Below are 20913 nucleotides of genomic sequence, written 5' to 3' on the forward strand. Positions count from 1 at the left end.
TAAATAATATCCAATCGACACAAAATTTAACATGTGTATTAAGAGCATAAAGAATATGTAATTTAACGGTTAAATTTTCTAAATATGTAATAATGTTTATTTTATTGAGTAAGGTTATAGCCCTCAGTTTTGTAGCTAAACTTTATCCCTTATTAAATAAAAAAATATTAAAAAGAAGTAAAAAGTGAAACGTTAAAAATGTAAAAAAATTTGTGAAGGAAATGGAGTAAAAGTACTAGCATTAGGTGTGTTAAATGCTAAATATTTAGCATTTAACACACCAAACATAAAAATCACCTTCATTAGGTGCATCAAATCCCAAATAACAAAGTGATGTTCTAAATATAGAAGTATTTCTATAAGTATTTGTGCATTTTTTTATTCAAAATTTCTCTCTCTTCAGTGAAAATTGTGAACTATGTAAACTTTCTCTCTCTTCTTTTACCGTTGGGAACAAAAAAGTAAGAATAAAATAATAATTAAAATGAATAAAAAAATAATATTTAAATAAAATGGTAAAATAATTGAAGATGTGATGTATGGTGTATTGTAAAGTATTTTGTTAAAATAGATAAAATAACTTTTTGGTGTGTCAAAATAGCATTTTTTTTAACAACACCTAATGCTAATGCTCTAATTGCATGGTGCAGTTGTATATAGCAATTGCACCGGATCTCAATCCGTCACTGGTCACTGGTGAGTTAGAGGTAAATGCCTTTTTGGGGTGTGTAGGACCCATTATAGTTCACCATAGTCACATCTTGAATCTCTCCCCAAAAAAGAAATAAAAAATGATGGAATAAAAATGCACATTATGAGTTACAACTCACGTTTTTTGTTGCATAAATAAACTAATTAATTTTATTTTTTGTTATATATATTATCTAGTTGGGTAGCGGATTTGAAGTTTTAAAAGAAGATATCAATTGAGTTATAAGATTATATTTGTACATAATTTAACTTTATTTTCTTAAAAGTGTAAAAAGTATTAATTAAATATTAAATATTTCTCTAAAAAAAAATATTAAATGCATTTTAACTTGTGCCTAGGGGCAGCTCCACATTGAAGCCAAGGTGGTCATTGGACCACCTAACCTAGAAAATAATAATAATATCTAAATCAAGTTCCATTCGTCCACGATGGTCGTCCATGACCAAATCATGTCCAAACTAGTCCACGAGAAAGGGAGTCCAATAAAAAGTACCACAGGTAATGAATAGGATCCGTCCACAAACGTCATGAAAGTCCAAAATAACCTAGTCATCCATGTCACATAAAGGCATGGACAACCAAATTACACTAAGTAAATTTCAAAGGATTTTTCTACAAACATGAAGTAATCAAACCACGATCTATCATTCCAAAACATGAGGAGGATTCCTCGAAATCCGCTCCATTTTCTCCACTAATCACACACATATCCCATGATGGTAGTGGATTCAAACAAATAGACCCACTGAAAACTCTCTATAAAATGGATCTAACTCCATCACCAAGGTATGTTCGATTATTCACCTACTCACTATCCTTGTGTTCTAGAGAGAAAACTAACTTAACCGTCGTAGGGTCCTTGGCTAGTTCACCTCGGTTACCTTTGATAGTCTTTCTTTCTCTTCAAGTTATCAAACTGTTGTCGTAGCTCAGAGCATTCATCCTATTGATTTTCGTGCATCATCAGTAGACGCTGTCTGTGGGAAAAGTTTGTGTTTTAACAACCTTGCTTTCTAAGACAAAAACAGTTGCATGGTCCGGGACTAGGTTAATGGTTACGAGTCCAGACCATTAAGAGAGTGGGAATGCTTCCAGTCACCCTAACCACGCATCGCCATTAATGACAGCTTCGCTGCCAACGTCCGTCCAGCAACAGCTACAATCTATGGCAGCTGCCATGGTAGACTTAACGCATCAAAACCAAGAGTTAACTCGAGAAGTTAACAAGCACAAGCAACATCATCAATGGCAAACAGAAGGTCCTGGGCAAAACTCAAAGAATGGAGGGGCGAAGAACGGCGCTGAAGGAGAAGATCAGTCCAGAGGCACCATCATTCGAAGGGTGCCACATTTTGAGAAAGAAATGGACCAAATGAAGAAGGCCATGGAAGAGATAAGAGACTCCATGAGAATAGGGATGGCAATTTTTCTCTGCCCCTCCCTGCTTCACCCCGCGCGGGTTTTTCCTGCTCCACAAAGGTGGTGGGGTGGGGATGGGGCAAAATTTTAGCCCCGCATCATGGGCGGGACGGGGATGGGTTTAAACTTTTTAGACCCACCCCACTTCGCCCCTCCCCATCCTCGCCCCGCCCCGCATTACTAAGGGTTATAATTGTAAATTTTTCATATCCTAAAACCCTACTATTTAAACAAACATATCAATATTAGCTTATTTTATTCTACCAAATGTGGTTCTCTGCTTTTATTTTGTTATGTGTTATGCTATGAGATTTTTTTATTTTTTATGATTGTCTTGTTAAACACTTAGATATATTATTCAATTTTTTCTAAAAATTGATTGGATTTGATGGGATAAATTTAGTTGTAATTTCAAGTATATATTTATTAATGAAATAGGTTTCATTGAAAAAATTGTACTAGTTGTAGGGCAAATTAACAAAAAGTAGAGTTTTACAAGGTAGGGCGGGGCTTCGCGGGGCCCTAAGATGCGGGGATGGGGTGAGAAAGTTTTTCCCGTTATGTGGGGCAGGGCGGGGATGGGACAAGACAAAACCATGAGGGGCGGAGACAAAAACCCCATCTTTTAGCCCCGCCCCGCCCCATTGCCATCCCTACATGAGAAGGACCAACCACGTGGATGATCTCGTCCACAGAACTGATTCTCCTTTTAGTGCGTCCATCACCAGCCACCCTTTACCATCTAAGTTCAAAATGCCTACCTTAGACTCGTATTATGGAACGCGAAATTCATGTGATCACATTGCAACGTTCTAGACGAGATAATGTGTAAAGCCTTCCTAACCACACTCAAAGGCCCAACCCGAGCATGGTTTGGTAAGATACCGCCAAATACCATAACTTCCTTCCAGGAGTTAAGTAAGCTATTCGTCAACAATTTCGTCAAAGGTCAAAGACACAAGCATTCTTCGTCCAGTTTGCTAAACATAGAGCAAGGGGAGAATAAATGTTTGTGGTCCTTTATTAGTCGTTTTAACAGAGAATCTCTGTTGGTAGATGAGATGGACGACAAAATCTTGTTGGCAGCTTTTCATAACGGAGTAACTTCTGATCTATTCATTCACAAGCTATATGACTGAGATCCACAGATGATGGCCAAGTTGATTCACTCACCCAAAGCTTCATGAATGCAGAAGATGCGATCATTGTTAAACGGAAGAAAAAGGTTGAATGAACAGATGCTGAGTATTTGCATCATCTAGAGCAAGGCCCTCGTCCAAAGAAGGCCAGGACAGGAGAAAAGAGAGACAAATGGCAAGAACGTAGGGTTGTCTTCAGGAAGAAATTCAAACTATATGCCCTTGAATGCCTCACTCGACCAAGTGTTGATATAAATCAAGGACGACCTATCCTTGAAGTGGCCAGAGAAGATAAAGGGAAATCCTAGCAAACGGAACAAGAGCAAATATTGTTGTTTTCACCAAGACCATGGGCATGATACAGACAAATGTTACGACTTGAAAGAGCAAATTGAAACCCTATAAAGAAGGGAAAGTTAAAGAATTTCCTTGGACGAGATCATAAGGACGAAAGGTTGCCAATGAAGGGCAAAGCAGAAGAACCACTATGTCTACCACTCGGAGAGATAAGAGTTATTGTGGGAGGAACATTGATTGGAAGTTCGTCCAAAGCCAAGAAGACCTACCTAAGAGTAGTACAGAATGTCCAACTTACTGGTCGTCCACCAAGGATACTGGGTGACGGATAAATACATATGCACGTAGTGGAAAATTAACGGATCTACTTCATTTGCAATTGATAACATATACTAAGTAAGTTTCAGAATTTAGGAATAAGAGAGTGTACCTAGGTATAGTAAATTTCAAAACCAAAGATCAGAAGTTCTTGAGAACACTTTCAATCTTCACTCCAATTCTACTTGTGCCCAAGAAGTGTAGTCTCTCAATCAGTTTTATGTGTATGTTCTAGAGAGAATGAAAGAGTGTCAAACCGTCATAAACATACCATTTCATGTAACTTGTTGTTGTACCAAAATTCTGTATGTTTCTCTTATAATAACTAATTATCTAATTTGACTAGCCTTTTGGGCCTTTCCAATTGGGTTTTAGTATGTGGTTTGGAGTGGGACCAAAAGGGAACAAATAAGACACTAGCTCCAATGGGCCTAGGGCTTTTTTGTCAACTCTTAACAAGTCCAAAGTTACCATTAATTATATTTAATACCACTATATAAATATAATTGCACTCTAGGCCTTATTAATAAATTATATCCTAAGACTTCATTGTACATGCAACCCTTTCATAAAATATTCGTAATAATACAAAGTCATGAATGTAGACTGTCACTTTGTAGATTACTACATCTTAATCCTTGAGTACCCGATTTAATCCTTTAAGTCATTCATCATATATTTATGAAATCCAATTTCATAAATATATACTTTAGTAATTTCTTACTAAAGTGGTTAGGTCTAACTCTCTGAATAACTGAACCCATTAAACTTATCTCAAGGGAATATTTTATATCTCCATTAAGAGACTATGAATTCCATTTTGAGAATATATGTTTCATCAACACTAAATATGTCTGCTCAACATACTGAGGTTTTGATCGTTACATTAGATCTCACTCCTGATATATCAAAGCAACCTACACTTCATGATTAGTCCATTATTCTCTCATGATTAAGAGTTCATGTAAATATAAGTCGTGAGATTTATTATTCATTTGACAGTCGTTAGGAGAAAAATAAATCTCACAGCGGTCCAGTTCAATATGTCTTAACTCTTAAAACATATCAACACATCAACTAGAAGTCTCTACTTCCATGATCAAGACAAATCATCTTAGTTGATATGTTATAGTTTTCGTAAATGAAATGCCCAATTTCATCACCGACTACGAACTAAAAATTCTGAATTTACAAAAAACTTGTGACTTATATCTTCTGTGACTAATTCACATAAATCACCTACTATGCATCTCATGGACTATATGATAATGTCTGAATATTCATGTTATCATTATTTCAGATAATAATAAAACAACTTTATTAATCACAACATTAAGTCATACATAATGTCATATATAGCATCATACAATAGGATTTAAGGGCATTACTCCTAACAATGGGGGCAAATGAACCAATCATTTCCTTCACTGACGAGGTTACAAGGAGATTGCATCATCCTCATGAAGAGGCAATTGTTATCACTTTAATGATTGCAAATTACACAACGAGAGGGGTGTTAGTTGATAATGGGAATTGCTTCGTCTAGTGAATGTGCCTTTAATTGGATTTGGAGGAATGAAAATTCTACCAGTAGGCACCATCTTCCTAATAGTTGTGGTTGACTCTTACCCACGACAAATAACCAAGGAAGTGAATTTCCTTGTCATTGATTGTTTGTCCTTATACAATGCCATCATAGGACGACCAGCCCTAAATAGCTGGAAAGCTGCAACATCTACTTATTATCTATTTGTTAAGTTTCTGATGGAGTATGGAATAGGAGAAGTAGAGGTTGACCAGCTGGCGGCCAGAGAGTGCTATTTGGCCATGTTAGCAATGGATGAGCAAATGTAGACGATGAATATCGAGGAAAGAAGGACAGTTGCAGAGTTGGTGGAAGTACTAGAAGACGTCTCCTTAGACGAATCCAACCCAGAGAAGTTTACCAGGATCGAAACAAGCATGGGGGAGAAAACGAAGTAGGATCTCGTCCAATTCCTCAAGAGAAGCACTGATGTTTTTGCTTGGAGTCATGAAGATATGTCCCGGATTGATCCAAGTGTTATTAGCCATCATTTAAATGTATCCTTGTCCTACAAGCCCGTCTGCCAAAAGAGAAGAGTGTTCGCCCCAGAGTGAGATAATGTCATTAAGGAAGAAGTCTAGAAGCTAATTATAGCAAAGTTCGTCCGGGAAGTTTACTACCCAGATTAGCTGGCAAATGTAGTGATGGTTAAGAAGGCTAATGACAAAAGGAGGATATGCGTAGATTTCACTGATTTGAACAGAGCGTGCCCCAAGGACAGCTATCCTTTGCCACGTATTGATAAGTTGGTAGATTCAACAGCGAGGCACCAACTGCTGAGCTTCGTGGATGCATTCTCAAGGTACAACCAGATTAAAATGGATGAGGTAGATAAGGAGAAAACATCTTTTATCACCAGCCAAGGTTTGTTTTGCTACAAAGTGATACCTTTTGGTTTGAAAAATGTAGGGGTGACCTACTAGAGGCTGGTCAATCATATGTTCCATCCTTAAATAAGGCGGAATGTGGAGGTATATGTGGATGACATGTTGGTCAAAAGCACAAAGAAGGCACTTCACTTAGACGACCTTCAGGAGAGTTTCGACACGCTTAGACGATACAACATAAAGCTGAACCCGAACAAATGTGCATTCAGAGTTTTGTTAGGAAAATTTCTTGGATTCATGGTCTCACAAGGGGGAATCAAAGCAAATCTTGACAAAATCCAAGCAATACTAAGCATAGAGCCACCAAAGAATGTCAAAAAAGTGCAGAGCCTAACTGGACGAGTAGCTGCACCTAATAGGTTTGTCTCAAAAGCTACTGACAAGTATTTACCATTTTTCAAGGTGTTAAGGAAAGCATTTAAGTGGACCGATGAGTGTCAACGAGCATTTGAAGATCCCAAGCTACCCCACAACGCCATGTGGAAAACTCATCAACGAGTGAAAAATTGCCACGTGTAAAATAAAAATAATAATAATGATTTCAATAGTGATATGGACAACACAAGGACAAGGGAGCAACTGATGGTGGGCTAAATCAAGCTCCATTCATCCATGATGGTCGTCCATGACCAAACCATGTCCTGACTAGTCCATGAGAAAGGGGGCCCAATAAAAAGTACCACAGATAATGAATAGGATCTGTTCACAAACGTCATGGCCGTCCAAAATAACCTAGTCGTCCATGTCACACAAAGGCATGAATGATCAAATGAAACTTAGTAAATTTCAAAGGATTTTTCTACAAACACGAAGCAATCAGACCACAATCTATCATTCCAGAACGTGAGGAGGATTCCCTGAAATCCGCTCTATTTTCTCCACTAATCATACACATCTCCCATGAAGGTAGTGGATTCGAACAAGTAGATCCACTAAAAACTCACCATAAAAGGGATCTAACTCCATCTGCCCAAGGTATGTTCGATTATTCACCTACTTACTATCATTGCGTTCTAGAGAGAAAACTAACTTAACCGTTAGAGGGTCCTTGGCCGGTTCACCTCGGTCACCCTTGACAGTCTTTCTTCCTCTTCAGGTCATCAAACCGTTGCAGTAGCCTGGAGCATTCAGCCTACGGATTTTTGTGCATTATTAATTATTATTATTATTATTTGTTGTTACCCACTTTTGTTAAAAGAGGCCCAACGGCAAAAAAGCCCAGAAACAAGTTAAAGGAAAGAATAAAAAGATTAGGAAATAATGGCAAGAACATTTAAGTTATAAAAGCCCAAAGAGAAGGCATACCCATGAAGAGCAAGGAGTGGAACACATCGGCCCATGGGTTATATGGAAGAGCCAGCCACGAAGAGATGGCCCTCTTCAAGAGAAAGGGGAGCGTGCCTTAAAAGGGCCCAAAGAAGGAAGGGGAAGGAAAAAGGCCCAATGGGCAAGCCTAATAGAAATCAGCAACAGATAATAAGATGTTGGAAATCCCACAAGCTTAAGAAAAGATAAGATTGGGGGGGGGAGGGGGGAGAGTCCAACGAGCCCTCATCGTTCCTTATAAAGGGCAAACATGAGTGAGGGGCTTTAGCCTCAATAAAGAGCAAAACAAGACAAAATTGAGTAGTAGAGGTAGAACCTGTCTGAGAAAGGAAGAAGATGAGGCAAGAAGCAATAAGACAACCATGCTATGGCTGGAGCACCATAAATTTGTACCCAACCAATGCAGAAAGGGGTGGGCCCACGATCAAGGGACTTATAGAGGGTATGGTTTGGTGAAGGGGGGAAAATGGCCTATTTTTGGTATCCAACCAAGGCCTCTTTTAGGAGGCATTCTGCTGGGAAGGCATCTTTGCCCAAAATATGTAGCGAATGCCTGAGACCACTTGATGAATGCTAGAGAGATAGGTAGAAAGAGCCCCTAAGCTTTACCCATCGAGAAGAGAGAGAAAGACTTACAACAAAATCAAATGGATAAGAATTTGTTGTGGGATGGGTAGTGGAAGAGAGAGAAAACACTAGGCATGCCTAGGTTTAGAGGAGATCTAGGTTGAAACTCTTTCCAAAAAAGAAACTGTTCCCCTTGATAAATATTTTATTCATTTACCAAATCATATTATAAGAAAATTATTAAATATAAATGGTTTAACAAAGGGGTGTGTGATTCATAACCTCATAAAATTGAAATCCATTTATTAATTCCAAATAAATTAGCGGTCTTGACATGTCTTGATTAGAAAAAAAAGCCATGAGGGCATGAAGCATTGATATAAGTTAAATAACTAATAACTAATCCAAGGAAGGTTTATAAGAATTAAATGGTTTGTGAGTTATGAGATTGTGATGCACCCAAAGAATTAAGTGAAATTGTCTTCATTTTCATCAAAAGAAAAAAGAAAAAGAAAAGTGAAATTGTCTTCTTAATATTACACATTAAATATGACATCCGGAAATAACTACCATCCAACAGGCCAACGCAACACTACATATCATCTTTAATAGAATAGTAAAGTTTTGATTTTGATTGATAAAGGTTTGACTTGTGATGTGAATATCTTTATAACAAAAACAAAACAAAAATCACGGAGATTGGAGATTATCATGTGGCTCCCCGTGTACTTTTTCATTCACACTTCATTATATAGTAGTAATTGAAAGTTTGAAACTTGGAAGATTCTCATGTGGACTTTTATGGCTATAATTTGAAGCACGTATGCACAACATGAAAACCACAATGCAGGGTCCTTTGTGTTACCATCACCACCATCAATGCAAATGCACTTTTGTTGTCCTCTAATGTGAGGCTCAATTTCTCTAATGATTTGAATCTTATCATAAAAGCCATAAAGGCTCTAATTATGATAGGGATTTTGTTTAACTTTAATTGTGGGTTTGATAGCACAATTAAAACGCCAAGAATTCAACTTTGAAGCCTGCGATTGTACACTTTAAGCATCAAATAAATATTAAAGAAATGGATCTCAATATATATCACATGCATGGGAAGACAAATATTAAAGAAATGATGGTTGCTAGTAATACATTGCAACACCTTTCTATTTAATATTTGTTTTTACATGTGAAATAGATCTTCATTATAATTACGATCATTGTATATATAGGTATATATAAGGATATGTTCGAATAATGATGTTTGAGTTTGGAGAATATGGTTTCATAAAGTGAAAATTCAAGTTCTGGAATTTTCTAAGTAAAAATTTGAAATTCAGCATTTTCGATCGGTCGAATCTTTGGCTTAATCGATCGAAATGATGGAGAAAATAATCATAAAGTCTCTGGATGATTCGATCGCTATTCGATTCCTATTTGATCGATTGTTCGATTGATCGAAAGGAACTCTCGACTGATTAAAACTCAAAAACTGAAATTTTTTGCAGAATTTTCTACTGACTGTTCAAAAAGGTTGAAGAGGTTTCAAGTTTTGTGAATGGTTTTATGAAACATTTTAACTCTCCATACGTGCCTTTTGACGAAATATAACCCCATGAGTATAAATAGAGGCTTATGTTCAGGGTTTAGGGAGAGACACAAGAAATCTTGTAGTCATTCTGTAAAATTGCTATCTGTAAAACCCAACATCTTGGTTGTATTTTGGGGATAAATTTGCGATAACCCTTTAGTAACAATAGTGTGGGCAAATATTGTCTAAGGAAAACAATATTATGCCTCCAAGTTATCTATTTTATGTTTGTCTTTAGTGTTAACCTTGTTCTTTCATTATTATATTGTGTAATATCCCCAACAACGATAACGTTTAATCCAAATTCTAAGATCCCAACCTCGAAAAGAGAGATAAATACCATCAAGATATTCTTGATTCGGAAGTATATTTACATATTTATGTAGTAACAAACTGAATGGTGGACCACAAATAGGGAGAATCATATTCCTTTCTCCAAAGTTTTTGAAAACATTTTTAAAATATGCTTAGAGCATGTTTGTTGGATTATAATAGACACTATAATTTAATAATTAGGGGTTGTAAATAAACTAAGCTATTCATAAATAGTTTGGGCTTGACTCAATTAAAAACTTGTTCATATTTGTTTGTTTATAAACAATCCAAGTTTGAACCTTAGTTTTAGGCTTGTTTAATAAATGAGCCAAGTTTAAGCAAAAACATTGTTCATAAACAGGCTTGTGAGCATTAGGGGTTTATACAAAACAAGCTGAGCCTAGTCTTGTTTATGAGTTTGGTATTAGTTTGATATGAGATTGACAATTAAACTCATGTCTTCTTAAGACTTTTAAGTCATTGGGAGTTGGGACCCCTATTCCAACTAAATAAACTTGATAATTAGTTTAAATAATATAGACTTGATAATGCACGTATTTTGGATCTCAAGTTCAAAAGCTTGATATTGAGCTTGAATTTGTCTTGACTAATGAATTAAGTCGAGCTAAGCTGAGCTCAAACTTTAAACTTTTTGATGAGCTCAAGCTTGAATATCATTTATAGGCTTGATATGAGCTCGAGTCAAGTTTGAACATTTTACATTCATTATTAAGCCAAGATAATGGGATGAGCTTGTTTAGTCATAATTTGGGACTAAGCTTGATGTTTTGAACCCTTTGGACTGGACAAAATCATTTTTGAGGGACCTTGCTAAATGTAACAAACCTTATCAAAGAGCTTTCAATTAAGGGTCCGTTTGGGAACAACTTATTTAGCTAAAATTGAAAATTTTTTGCTGAAAGTGTTAAAAAAAAAATACTAAAAGCTAACTGAATAGTATAATAGAACCCATGAATAGTACCAAAAAGTGCAACGAGACTCATGAATAGTATCAAAAGGTTAGGTGCTTTTTCTTGGCTAAAGATGGTTAGACCGAAATTTTAGCCACATAAAAAGTAGAGCAATGAATGTATCCATAAATTTGATAGTGGCCAACAAGTGAGCTTTTCTGATTCTCATATTTTGCAAGTGGCCCTAATCCACTTAACAAAACCTATATTTTGGGTCAATGAAAAAAAAAAAAAAACCTTTAAAAAAAAATTATACCTTTCAAACTACACTCCCTTAATCTAGATTTAATTTGCATGGACTTTAACCATGCATAAACAAATAAAATATGTATGATGGGCCCAAAGAGAGTCAAGCTTTGCTTCACACTGGCTTGGTAGAATTTTAACAAAAATGGCCATCAACAGATAGAGAATTAATAAAAAATTTATTTATTTGATTGAGAAGAAAAATGAGATGATGAAAACAAGTAGATTTTGTAAATTTTACTTATGCTCCTAAAGATAATAAAGTGGCTGGTGTTGCTAAACTTATAAATGAGAGTATTTACATTCTTTTCACTTGGTTTTCTCTTTGATACAGAGAGATTGAGTTTTGGTGGATCAGGTTGGAAAGTACTTAGGACCACTATTTTATTTTCTTAGCTTTCCTCCCTAAACCAAATAGGGGAAAACACTGGTTTTCTCCCACTTTTTCCTCCCCTTTCAATTTGCCTAATTTTCACCCTAGCCAAACAAGCGTCAACAAGATTTTGGTGCGCTACAACCTGAGAGATATGCAGAAAAAAAGGACAAAGTTTAGCTTTACACTTGTTTGGACTATCTTCTACAACCCACTATGTGGTAATTTATAAGACTATCCATGTGTATTATTTAAATAAGTCACATGTTTCAAAAAAAAAAAAAAAATATAACTAAAACTACACATAAATGATATTTTCAATCATTATATAATAGGTTAAAGGAAGATAATTCCAAGTTGGTTTGGGGCTAACCTTTTTCCATGAAAGATACCTTACTCCTTAGTCCTCTTATGGTTTGATGGTCAACAATGGGCATCTAGCTAAGAGTATTCATATCAAATATGCTAAAAATAGCATAAGGCCCAAAATTTACCCAATAAACCCCAAAAAACATCCTTATCAATTTATATACCTTGTGAGGCAAAATAGGATTTAGCTACAACACTTTTGCAAATTTAGAAGTTACTATTGCTCATGCAGAAGAATTCTTTATCATTTCTTTGCATTTGCATAAAAGAGTTGATGATGATTGTTGTGTATGAAGAGAGAGAAATGCTTACAAAAACCAATAAAAATTGATATTTGAATAAAATAGAGTATTAAAATAGATAATTTGATGTGAGTGTTTTGAAAAGTGGTTAGGTGAAATTAAAAAAAGTTAAGTTCTTATACTAAAATAAACATAAATTTTTACACAAACTAATGTGAATACTACAACAACTAGCCAATTTCTTTAGAGGGTGTTTCTGAAGTAGTCCTCAAATTGCTGTTAAGTGAGGAGATCTCTCTTGTGGTCATCTTGCAGATGAGACCAAACTTCTAGCAAGTACCTTTGTTCAGGTTAAAATTGAGAAGACAATTCAATTATTTATAAGTCATAACCATGTTAGTTATGCTAGAAATGTTAGTGGTTTATTGGTGTGGATGAATGATGTTCTCCACAGCTTAGTATTGTAGTTTTAGCCGATTTGATTAAATTATCTTAATAAAAATTACAGCCTTTGGAAAAAAAAAAAAAAGAATTCTATTCCACTTATTTGTTACTCAATGGGCCTCCGTGTTGCTTGCCAATCTAAGCCCAAGCCCGCCAACCAACTGAAAAGGAAACTGAAAAAAAAAAAAAAACCAGCACAGATCCTCACTGACCGTTCGCTCACTCTTCTCGGCCTCCTTCAACGACTCTGGTTTACAGAATTCAATTCTTTTGGCACAGCCTACCTTCGGATTAGGTATTCATACTCTATTTGTTTTTCTTTTACTCTATTTCAATATCAGATTTGTGTTTTTTAGTTAAACCCAACGTATTTATTATTTTCAATATCAGATAAAATTTTTGTTTTCTCTCCTCTGAGATATGAAAATTAGGAAAATTTGGATCTTTGGAAATGACCCTTTTGGGTTTCATGATTTTGGGTGTCATAATTTCCAGTTCAATTTTGTTTCCCTGGGGTTGATAGATAGCTATCTATTCAGGAGGAAAAATTAGACTTGAATGAAAGGTGTTCGATGAAATGCGCCAGAGACATTCATTTTTGCTTCCCCTTCATTTTTATGTACTAAAGCTTCACATGTTGATATGCATGGTGCCACAATGAGGGTGTATTTATTTATTTATTTTTGGGGTGTTGTGTATATAATGCATCATGATGTACTATATTCTTGTTAATTAATTGAAGTTCTGTTACACTTTGCAGGGTGTTAATGGCAACCACAGCTTGTTTTATCATTGTAAGCAGGAACGACATCCCTATATATGAAGCTGAAGTTGGATCAGCTGCTAAAGTATGACATTCTTTATTCATCTTTGTATTTACGTTTTCCTTTTCCTTTTGTAGAAACTGTAAATTGTTTTTTCCTTGTGAATATCTATTTTATTTTTCTTCTTTGGTAAAGAAATGCCTGTATTTTAGAGTAAAAAATTGGGGATGCATAATTGCGTGTGACTTTTAGTGTTTTCTCTTTTATAGTCATGTAAATTCTATTGAAGTAATCTGTAACGCATATTTTCAAGGCTAACTACTACCAGATAAAGAAACATTCTATTTGACATAGAATTTTGTTTTGATATCTCGCCTGGATGTAGAATCATAAAAGGGAACAAATAATGTGATGCTAAAAGCATTGGTCAATATCATGATCTTTATTTTTTCATAATTCGATTGTTGGGGAGAGGGGGGATTTGAACCTTGGAATTCTTCATTGGAAACACCAAGAGGTGCCAGTTAAGCTACAAGGCACTTGGTGATCTGCATGAAGAGAGCTTTGCTATTATGTTGATTCATGATTGAGTTTTGTTTCCTTCTTTGCTGCAGTGTGTTATCATCACAATCCTTTTCTTTCTCTTTAGTGTTAAAAAAAAAAAAACTCACCATATGCGTTTACATTAGGGTCTTTTTAAAAGCTATTTGTTGTTGGTGTTGTATATCTTGCTAACAGAGAGAAGATGCTGCTCAGTTGCATCAGTTCATATTACATGCCGCTTTGGATATTGTTCAGGACATTGCATGGACTACTAGTGCCATGTGAGTTCTGTCCCTCATGATATAAATATGTCAATGTATTCCAGAGTAACGCCTATGCTTTTGTCTATTATTTTTTGAGAAATGCTATGTCTACAACAATTTCACAGCAAATACCATGTGGTAGGTTATTAGTAGTGGGTAAAAAAGTAATTTTAATTGTGGATTCAAATTAAAACTAGTAACAACCTCCACCTAAGATTTGTTGTGAAAATGTTGTAGACGTAGCAGTTCTCATTATTCTTATGTTACACTTATTTTTGTCATCAATGCACCTCCTGACATTCTCCTTTCTTACATTCTTAATACAGGTTCTTGAAAGCCATAGACAGATTTAATGATTTGGTGGTGTCAGTATATGTTACAGCTGGTCATATCCTTTCTACTTGTGGATGATTTATGGATGGCATAAAATTTGTGTTACTTTCTATTTTTGTCATTAGAGAAAGTTAAATTTAAAATTTTCTTAATGTTAGACACGTTGGGGGGACTCTTGCATGTGTGTGTTGGGAGGTTTTTTATTTTATTTTATTTTTTTTTTATTTAATTTTAAAGTTATGTTTTTATAATTTTGATAGTTGTTATTTATTTTGAAAACTTCAAATAAATATAAAGTAAACTATGCGTAAATAAATAAAATATACCTAATGAATATTAATTAATTTATTGTCATATCCCCATTGTGTCATGTCCTAAATTTTCAAGAATTACTGTGTCGCTGTGTTGTCGTGGTGTGTCCATGTCTGTGTCTATGACCATGCTTCTTAGGTTATGCATTGGTAAGATGGTCACCATTGTTTGGATCCTGTAAACTTTTATATCTAAAATTAGTATAAAACATAACCCCCATCATATGAAATCTCCAAGTTGAGAAGGCCATCTTGACGGATTTTCTCTGGTCATTGGGATAATCTCTTAGTGTTCTGTTGTAAGACTTGTGTTGAAAATGGAATTTATTCGCCTCTTACAATAAGTCAAAAAACTTTTCACTAGTTAATGTTAGTTATTTAAAATCTAAACAATGACATGGCCATAGCTGTATGGTTGTACCACACACATGAGAAACACATAGGATGGGATAATAATGATGCCCACATGTCTTCTTTATCTTCTTAATACCCAGTTTGTGGCTGTAGTCACTGTTGTATTGTTTTGGCATGCTACAAAACTACGACAGTGAAAGGTCTTTTTGTTATTTTTGTAGTTTTCTGCAGGTATATCAGTTATAATTTAATATTTTCTTTGACCACAAGCTTACATACACGATTGATGCTGCTTCATGACTCTCGTAATGATGATGGAATTAAGAGCTTTTTCCAAGAGGTTCACGAGCTTTATATAAAGGTAAATAATAGATTTCAACTTTTCTATCAAGTTCCTTTTTTACTTTCATACTAATTATTTTACTATGTAACATGTTCTTTCTGGTAGACTAACTCTCTTTAACAATGATGATCATGATGTAGAGTAGTTATTTTTGTTCTTTTACATGTTATGATTTTATGCTGTTAAGAGTATAACTCTTTATCCAGAAGCTTTAGGATGTTAGAAATGAACTGCCAAATGGTATATAGTTACTTCCTGGTTTACATTCTGCAATTACAGAATGTAGAATCAATAGTGAAATTTTGATCAGTATCCAGTTATTACACTTTCATGAAAGGGCCACCTCTAGAAGGAAAACATACACTTATTCTGGTATTTGCTAAAAAGGAGCCAATGTTAATCCAAAGATCTGAGTCATTGGTTTTATGAAACCTAAAGTTGCTCATAGCTGACAAAGAGCAGCTCAAAAAAAAAAGAAAAAAGAAAAAAAAAAGTGAACTCAATTAAGTGAGTTAACAATTGCAGCATAGTGCAAAAAGTTACAATTTGATTTGTGGCTCTCATGCAAATATCTTAATGTGCATCCTTATCTTTCTTCCTTTTCAACTTGTGCACAGAGTAACCTTACATTTTGTTTCATCTATCTATTTTTATTTTTTATTGATAATTTTCAATTCAGCTCCTTGTTCTGAAGAGGCTCATAGGTGGTACCTTGGCTGAATGGCATTAGAACCACTAGATAACATACCAAAAATAATTATGATTATGTTAAATGCTATCATTTTTTTTTTTTTTTAAAATGCTATCATTTTGATGGTCAGTTCCCTTCTTTGAAATGGGTATACAGGAGGCACCAAATTAAATAATGCTATGCATAATGCATGCTTCATGACTATCTAGACCAATCAATGGCAATGAGAGTTTTCTAGGTTTGTCTGCTGCCAGCCTGCCACTTCTTGTGGTAGCAGCTTGCTTTGTAATTTTTTATTGCTCTTTTCTAATATATTTAATACTTATCAAAAAAAAAAAAAAAGCAGTTTTCTAGGTTTGTTGACCTTTTAATTTGTCATATTGCACGCTATCATAGATTTTAACATTTCATTTGTTGAAAAGATTCTACCTATCAAAAAATAAATTAAAATGATGAATGACAGTCTAGGCTTTAGTTGATGCAGGACAGTCCATGCCACTCAGCCAAAGAATGTTGATGGTTAGTTGGCTGAAATGGGCACTAGGCTTCACCACCTTAGTTTAATTGGACTCACTACTTGGAGCCTTTTTATAGAGCTTCTAGGAATACAAAGATTACATCCCACAAAATTCTCAACTAAAAATAATCTAAAATCTTATCCCTATATAAAAAAAATATGAAATTTGATCCCTATCAGCATTCAATATAAACAAAAAAGAAAAAGAAAATCTAAAATATTTCTCCCATAAGATATGGTGTTCGCACCAACTCCTCTGGGGTGGGAGAGACTCAACCTTACCGAGCAAAGCTCTCAATGGTCTTGTAGCAAATCAATCAACATCAAGTGAACCTACAACATTTTGCAAATGCAATTCCGTTGTTTTGAAGCATAGGTCTTATGTTGAGAATAAGGTAACTAATGCTTTGAGTCGTCTAGTAATCCTACTTTTGGTGATGAGCACAAAAGAAACACGGTTTGAAAAGACTTTGAGAAGAGTATGAATCGTGCTTGAACTTTGGGGAGGTGTACACTAATCTGAGTACTGAGCAACATCCAATTGTGGATGATTACCTCCAAGATGTTTATTTATTTAAGGCTAAAAAGCTATATATCCTGCCCACATCGGTGAGAGATTTCTTGGTGTGGGAAGTGCATGCGAGTGGGCTTTCAGGGCATTTTGGGTGTGATAAGACCATTGAGGAGGTTGAAAGACAGTTCGATTGGCCAAGCCTTAAAAGGGACGTCTCCAAGATAATTGACCAATGTCACCATTGTCAACTAGTCAAGCATTGTAATCAAAACACTGGCCTCTACACCCCTTTACCTGTACCAGATCACCCTTGGGACGATATATGCATCGATTTTGTACTATGTCTCCCCGCACCCTTAGAAAGCATGATTTCATTTGGTTGTACATAGGTTCTCTAAAATGGCTTATATCATCCTATGTTCCAAAACAACTGTTGCTTCCAAGGTTGCCAAACTTTTCTTTGACAAGTTTGTCAAGTGATACAGCCTAACTAAAACCATTGTGTCTGACAGGGATGTTCAGTTCATGAGCTATTTTTGGAAAACCCTTTGGCACTTGCTAGGCACAAAGTTAAACTTTTCTGCTGCATACCATCTCCAGACTAGTGGTCAAGTAGAGGTCTTCATTATTTGCTTAAAAATCTGTGTAGATGCCTCATAGGTGAGCATGCTAGGAATTGGGATTCCATTCTTCCAATAGCTTGCACATAAAAATTCAGTCAATAGGTCAATAGGCATCAGTCCTTTTGAGGTTTTGCATGGTTAAAAACCTAGGAAACCTTTTGACCGTCTCCCAATGTCATCCAATGCTAGGGTTTCCAAGTCTACAATAGAGTTTGCCAGTCGCATGCACAAATTGCATTAATAGATCAACAAACGAATTTATGCTAGTAATATTCAATATAAAATTTAGGTTGATTCACGTCGATGTCATTTAGAATTTGTCATGATTCAAATTTGGCCTTAATGGTTTGCCGCAGGAACTGTTAAGAAAGAGCTGGCCCATTCAAGGTTCTAAGTGAACCGGTCTGAATGCATGTCATAGATATTCTATTCCAACTATGGTATTAGCTCAACTTTTAATATAGAGAATTTGGTTGCTTATAAATGTCCAACAGTTATCCCTTGTGATCCTTTTTGAGGACCCTCTCCAGTCTCCATGTCCCAATGGCGAACCTTATCCTATGCCCACACCACCAATTTTGCCACAAGCACATAAAGAAGCTATTGGTTCCATTTTGGATGAGCATATTGTTTTCACTAGGGATAGAGCTATTCAGATTTTCATTATTTATTTATTTTGAATTCAGATAGAGATCAGATTTCATATTTTTCAGGTAGAGATAATATTTCGGATTATTTTTTGTTGAGGATTTTGTGGGATGTAATTTTTTGTATTCTTGGAAGCTCTATAAAAAGTCTCCAGTTGGTAATTTTAATTAGACTATTATTGAATAACAACTTTCTTTTATGAGAAGCTTCCCTATCTGCTTGGTGGTGATTCCAAACACCTTTAGGTGGTGAATCCTAGAGTATCCATCATCTTTCTCTTACAATATTTATGTGATGAAGAGAGCACAAGGACAATTTATTTAATGTTAGAAGCCAATAGTTTATTACTATTAGTCCATTGGATTTTATTTTAAGTCTTATTAATTAATTATGTTATTAGTACTTGCTAGAAAAAAAAAAAAAAAAGACGTTAATTATGTTAGTATTTTTTTTGGGGTTAAATTAGTCCTAGTAGTCTGTATAAGCTTGCTATTGTTTTTCAATGAGGATAGCTTGCTTTGATCTAGGAAATTTTTGTTGGAATTTTCTGATTGCTTGCTGGTGATTCTAGGTGAACCTCTAGGTGGTGAAACTTAGGGTTTAGACTATTCTAGATGGTGAAGCCTTGGGTTTGTTCTACCTTCCTAAATTCCTACAATATTCCTTTTGTGCTACACCATAATGGCTAGGGAAAAAAAAAAAAAAAAACACTGGGCACTTTCTGCTAGAAAGGAACATTTGTGATTACATCTTATTTCAGCGATTTTATTCTGACATTGCTCTGCTATAGAATAAGTTAACTGGGTGATATGGTGTCTGGGAATATGCAGGTTCTTCTTAATCCCCTGTACTTGCCTGGTTCTCGCATTGCATCATCACACTTTGATACAAAAGTCCGTGCCCTTGCACGAAAATATCTGTAGGGGTCACTAATTCTGTTGGGGACAAGCTCAAGTGGTTCTGGGAGTGAGTTGCAAGTCTGAATAGCCTGAGTTCAATCTCCCCTCTTTCTGATCCTTTGATCTTTTTTATAAGCTTAAATGCTCTTTATGATTTTAATTCATGATTGTAAGGGGTTGTTATTTGTTCGTTATACATCAGATTTCCCCCTCTATCTGTGCATTAATCACTAGGATTGAATAACTTTTGGCTGGTGTATATTAGTCCTAAATTTGTTGTCATGGAATGCTGCACTGCAAATCTCTACTTTTGCCAGTTTGGAGACGTCGTCTCCATCTCTTGTATCTACTGATTTGATTTGACGATTAAAAATTTATAGGATATGTTATAACAATGAGTTGCAGCCATTCTGAAGTGGAATATAACTTTTTGCAAAGACCCTTTGCAATTTGTGTTTATCTTTCTTTCATTGCAAAGCCATGACAGAAGAGATGATGTACAAAACATACGCTGCCTCTCTCCTAAATCCAAAGCACAAAGAGATGATTGTAATTACGGGACTAAAACAGTGGATAATTGCCTTAAGTTGACGGATGTGGCTGCATACCAGTCCAACCAATATTAATTGAAGAAACCTATAGGTCGACTATATCAGATACGTGGTCTAGTGCTTCAAATACAATAACTTTGATAACATAATTTTCTCAACTTATTTTCACCATTGCTCATGTGGTCTGTTGTAATTGGGGCAGAACATAGCTGGTTTCATAGCTCAACCAATGTGGAAATGATGTTATTTTAACCACAATTTATCATCTTATAACTTAAGTTTTCAAAATTTTTTATATCTCTAAATTTACTCGACAACATTGGGTTGTTGCCAAGCAAAAATGTTACAACACATTTGCGTCATAACCAAAAAAACTAGGGCTTTTCTATTATTGCATCGAATCACCAAAATTAGAAAACTTGAGAATGATAGTGTTCCCATCAAAAAGAAAAAAAGAAAAAAGAATGATGGTGTCATCAATAGCCTTGTAGCTCAAGTGACATATTTTGGTATTTGTAACAGAAACATTCGAAGTTAAAAAAGAAGACAGTACCATATAAGATTACCAATCAAAGATTTACATTGGCAAATATTGCTTTGTGGGCGTGTAGGATTGGAAATCGCTATGTGTAGTGATACCACTGCTCACCCATAATTATACGACAGCAACACACATGCCATGTTTGTTGCTTCTCTTATCAACATGCCAAGTATTTCTCATGCACACGGCCTACACAACTATAAACACGCATGCACAA

The 20913-nt window shown here is 35.3% G+C and overlaps 1 protein-coding gene across 2 annotated transcripts; it reads left to right on the top strand.

The window, feature by feature from the left end:
* The first annotated feature begins 12946 nt into the window (after window positions 1–12946).
* On the top strand, window positions 12947–20030 carry LOC115965652 (trafficking protein particle complex subunit 2-like). 2 transcript variants are annotated; one of them, XM_031084921.1, is made up of 6 exons: window positions 12947–13096; window positions 13562–13649; window positions 14304–14389; window positions 14698–14759; window positions 15645–15730; window positions 19536–20030. In XM_031084921.1, the coding sequence occupies exons 2-6, from the start codon at window positions 13569–13571 to the stop codon at window positions 19626–19628; spliced, it is 408 nt and encodes a 135-aa protein (XP_030940781.1). In that variant the 5' UTR covers window positions 12947–13096; window positions 13562–13568; the 3' UTR covers window positions 19629–20030. The 2 variants fall into 2 exon arrangements, with proteins under 2 accessions (XP_030940781.1, XP_030940782.1); XM_031084922.1 differs by having other exon boundaries at window positions 12963–13096; window positions 14322–14389.
* Window positions 20031–20913: the final 883 nt, after the last annotated feature.

Source organism: Quercus lobata, chromosome 10 (genome assembly GCF_001633185.2).
Source record: "Quercus lobata isolate SW786 chromosome 10, ValleyOak3.0 Primary Assembly, whole genome shotgun sequence".
NCBI lineage: Eukaryota > Viridiplantae > Streptophyta > Magnoliopsida > Fagales > Fagaceae > Quercus > Quercus lobata.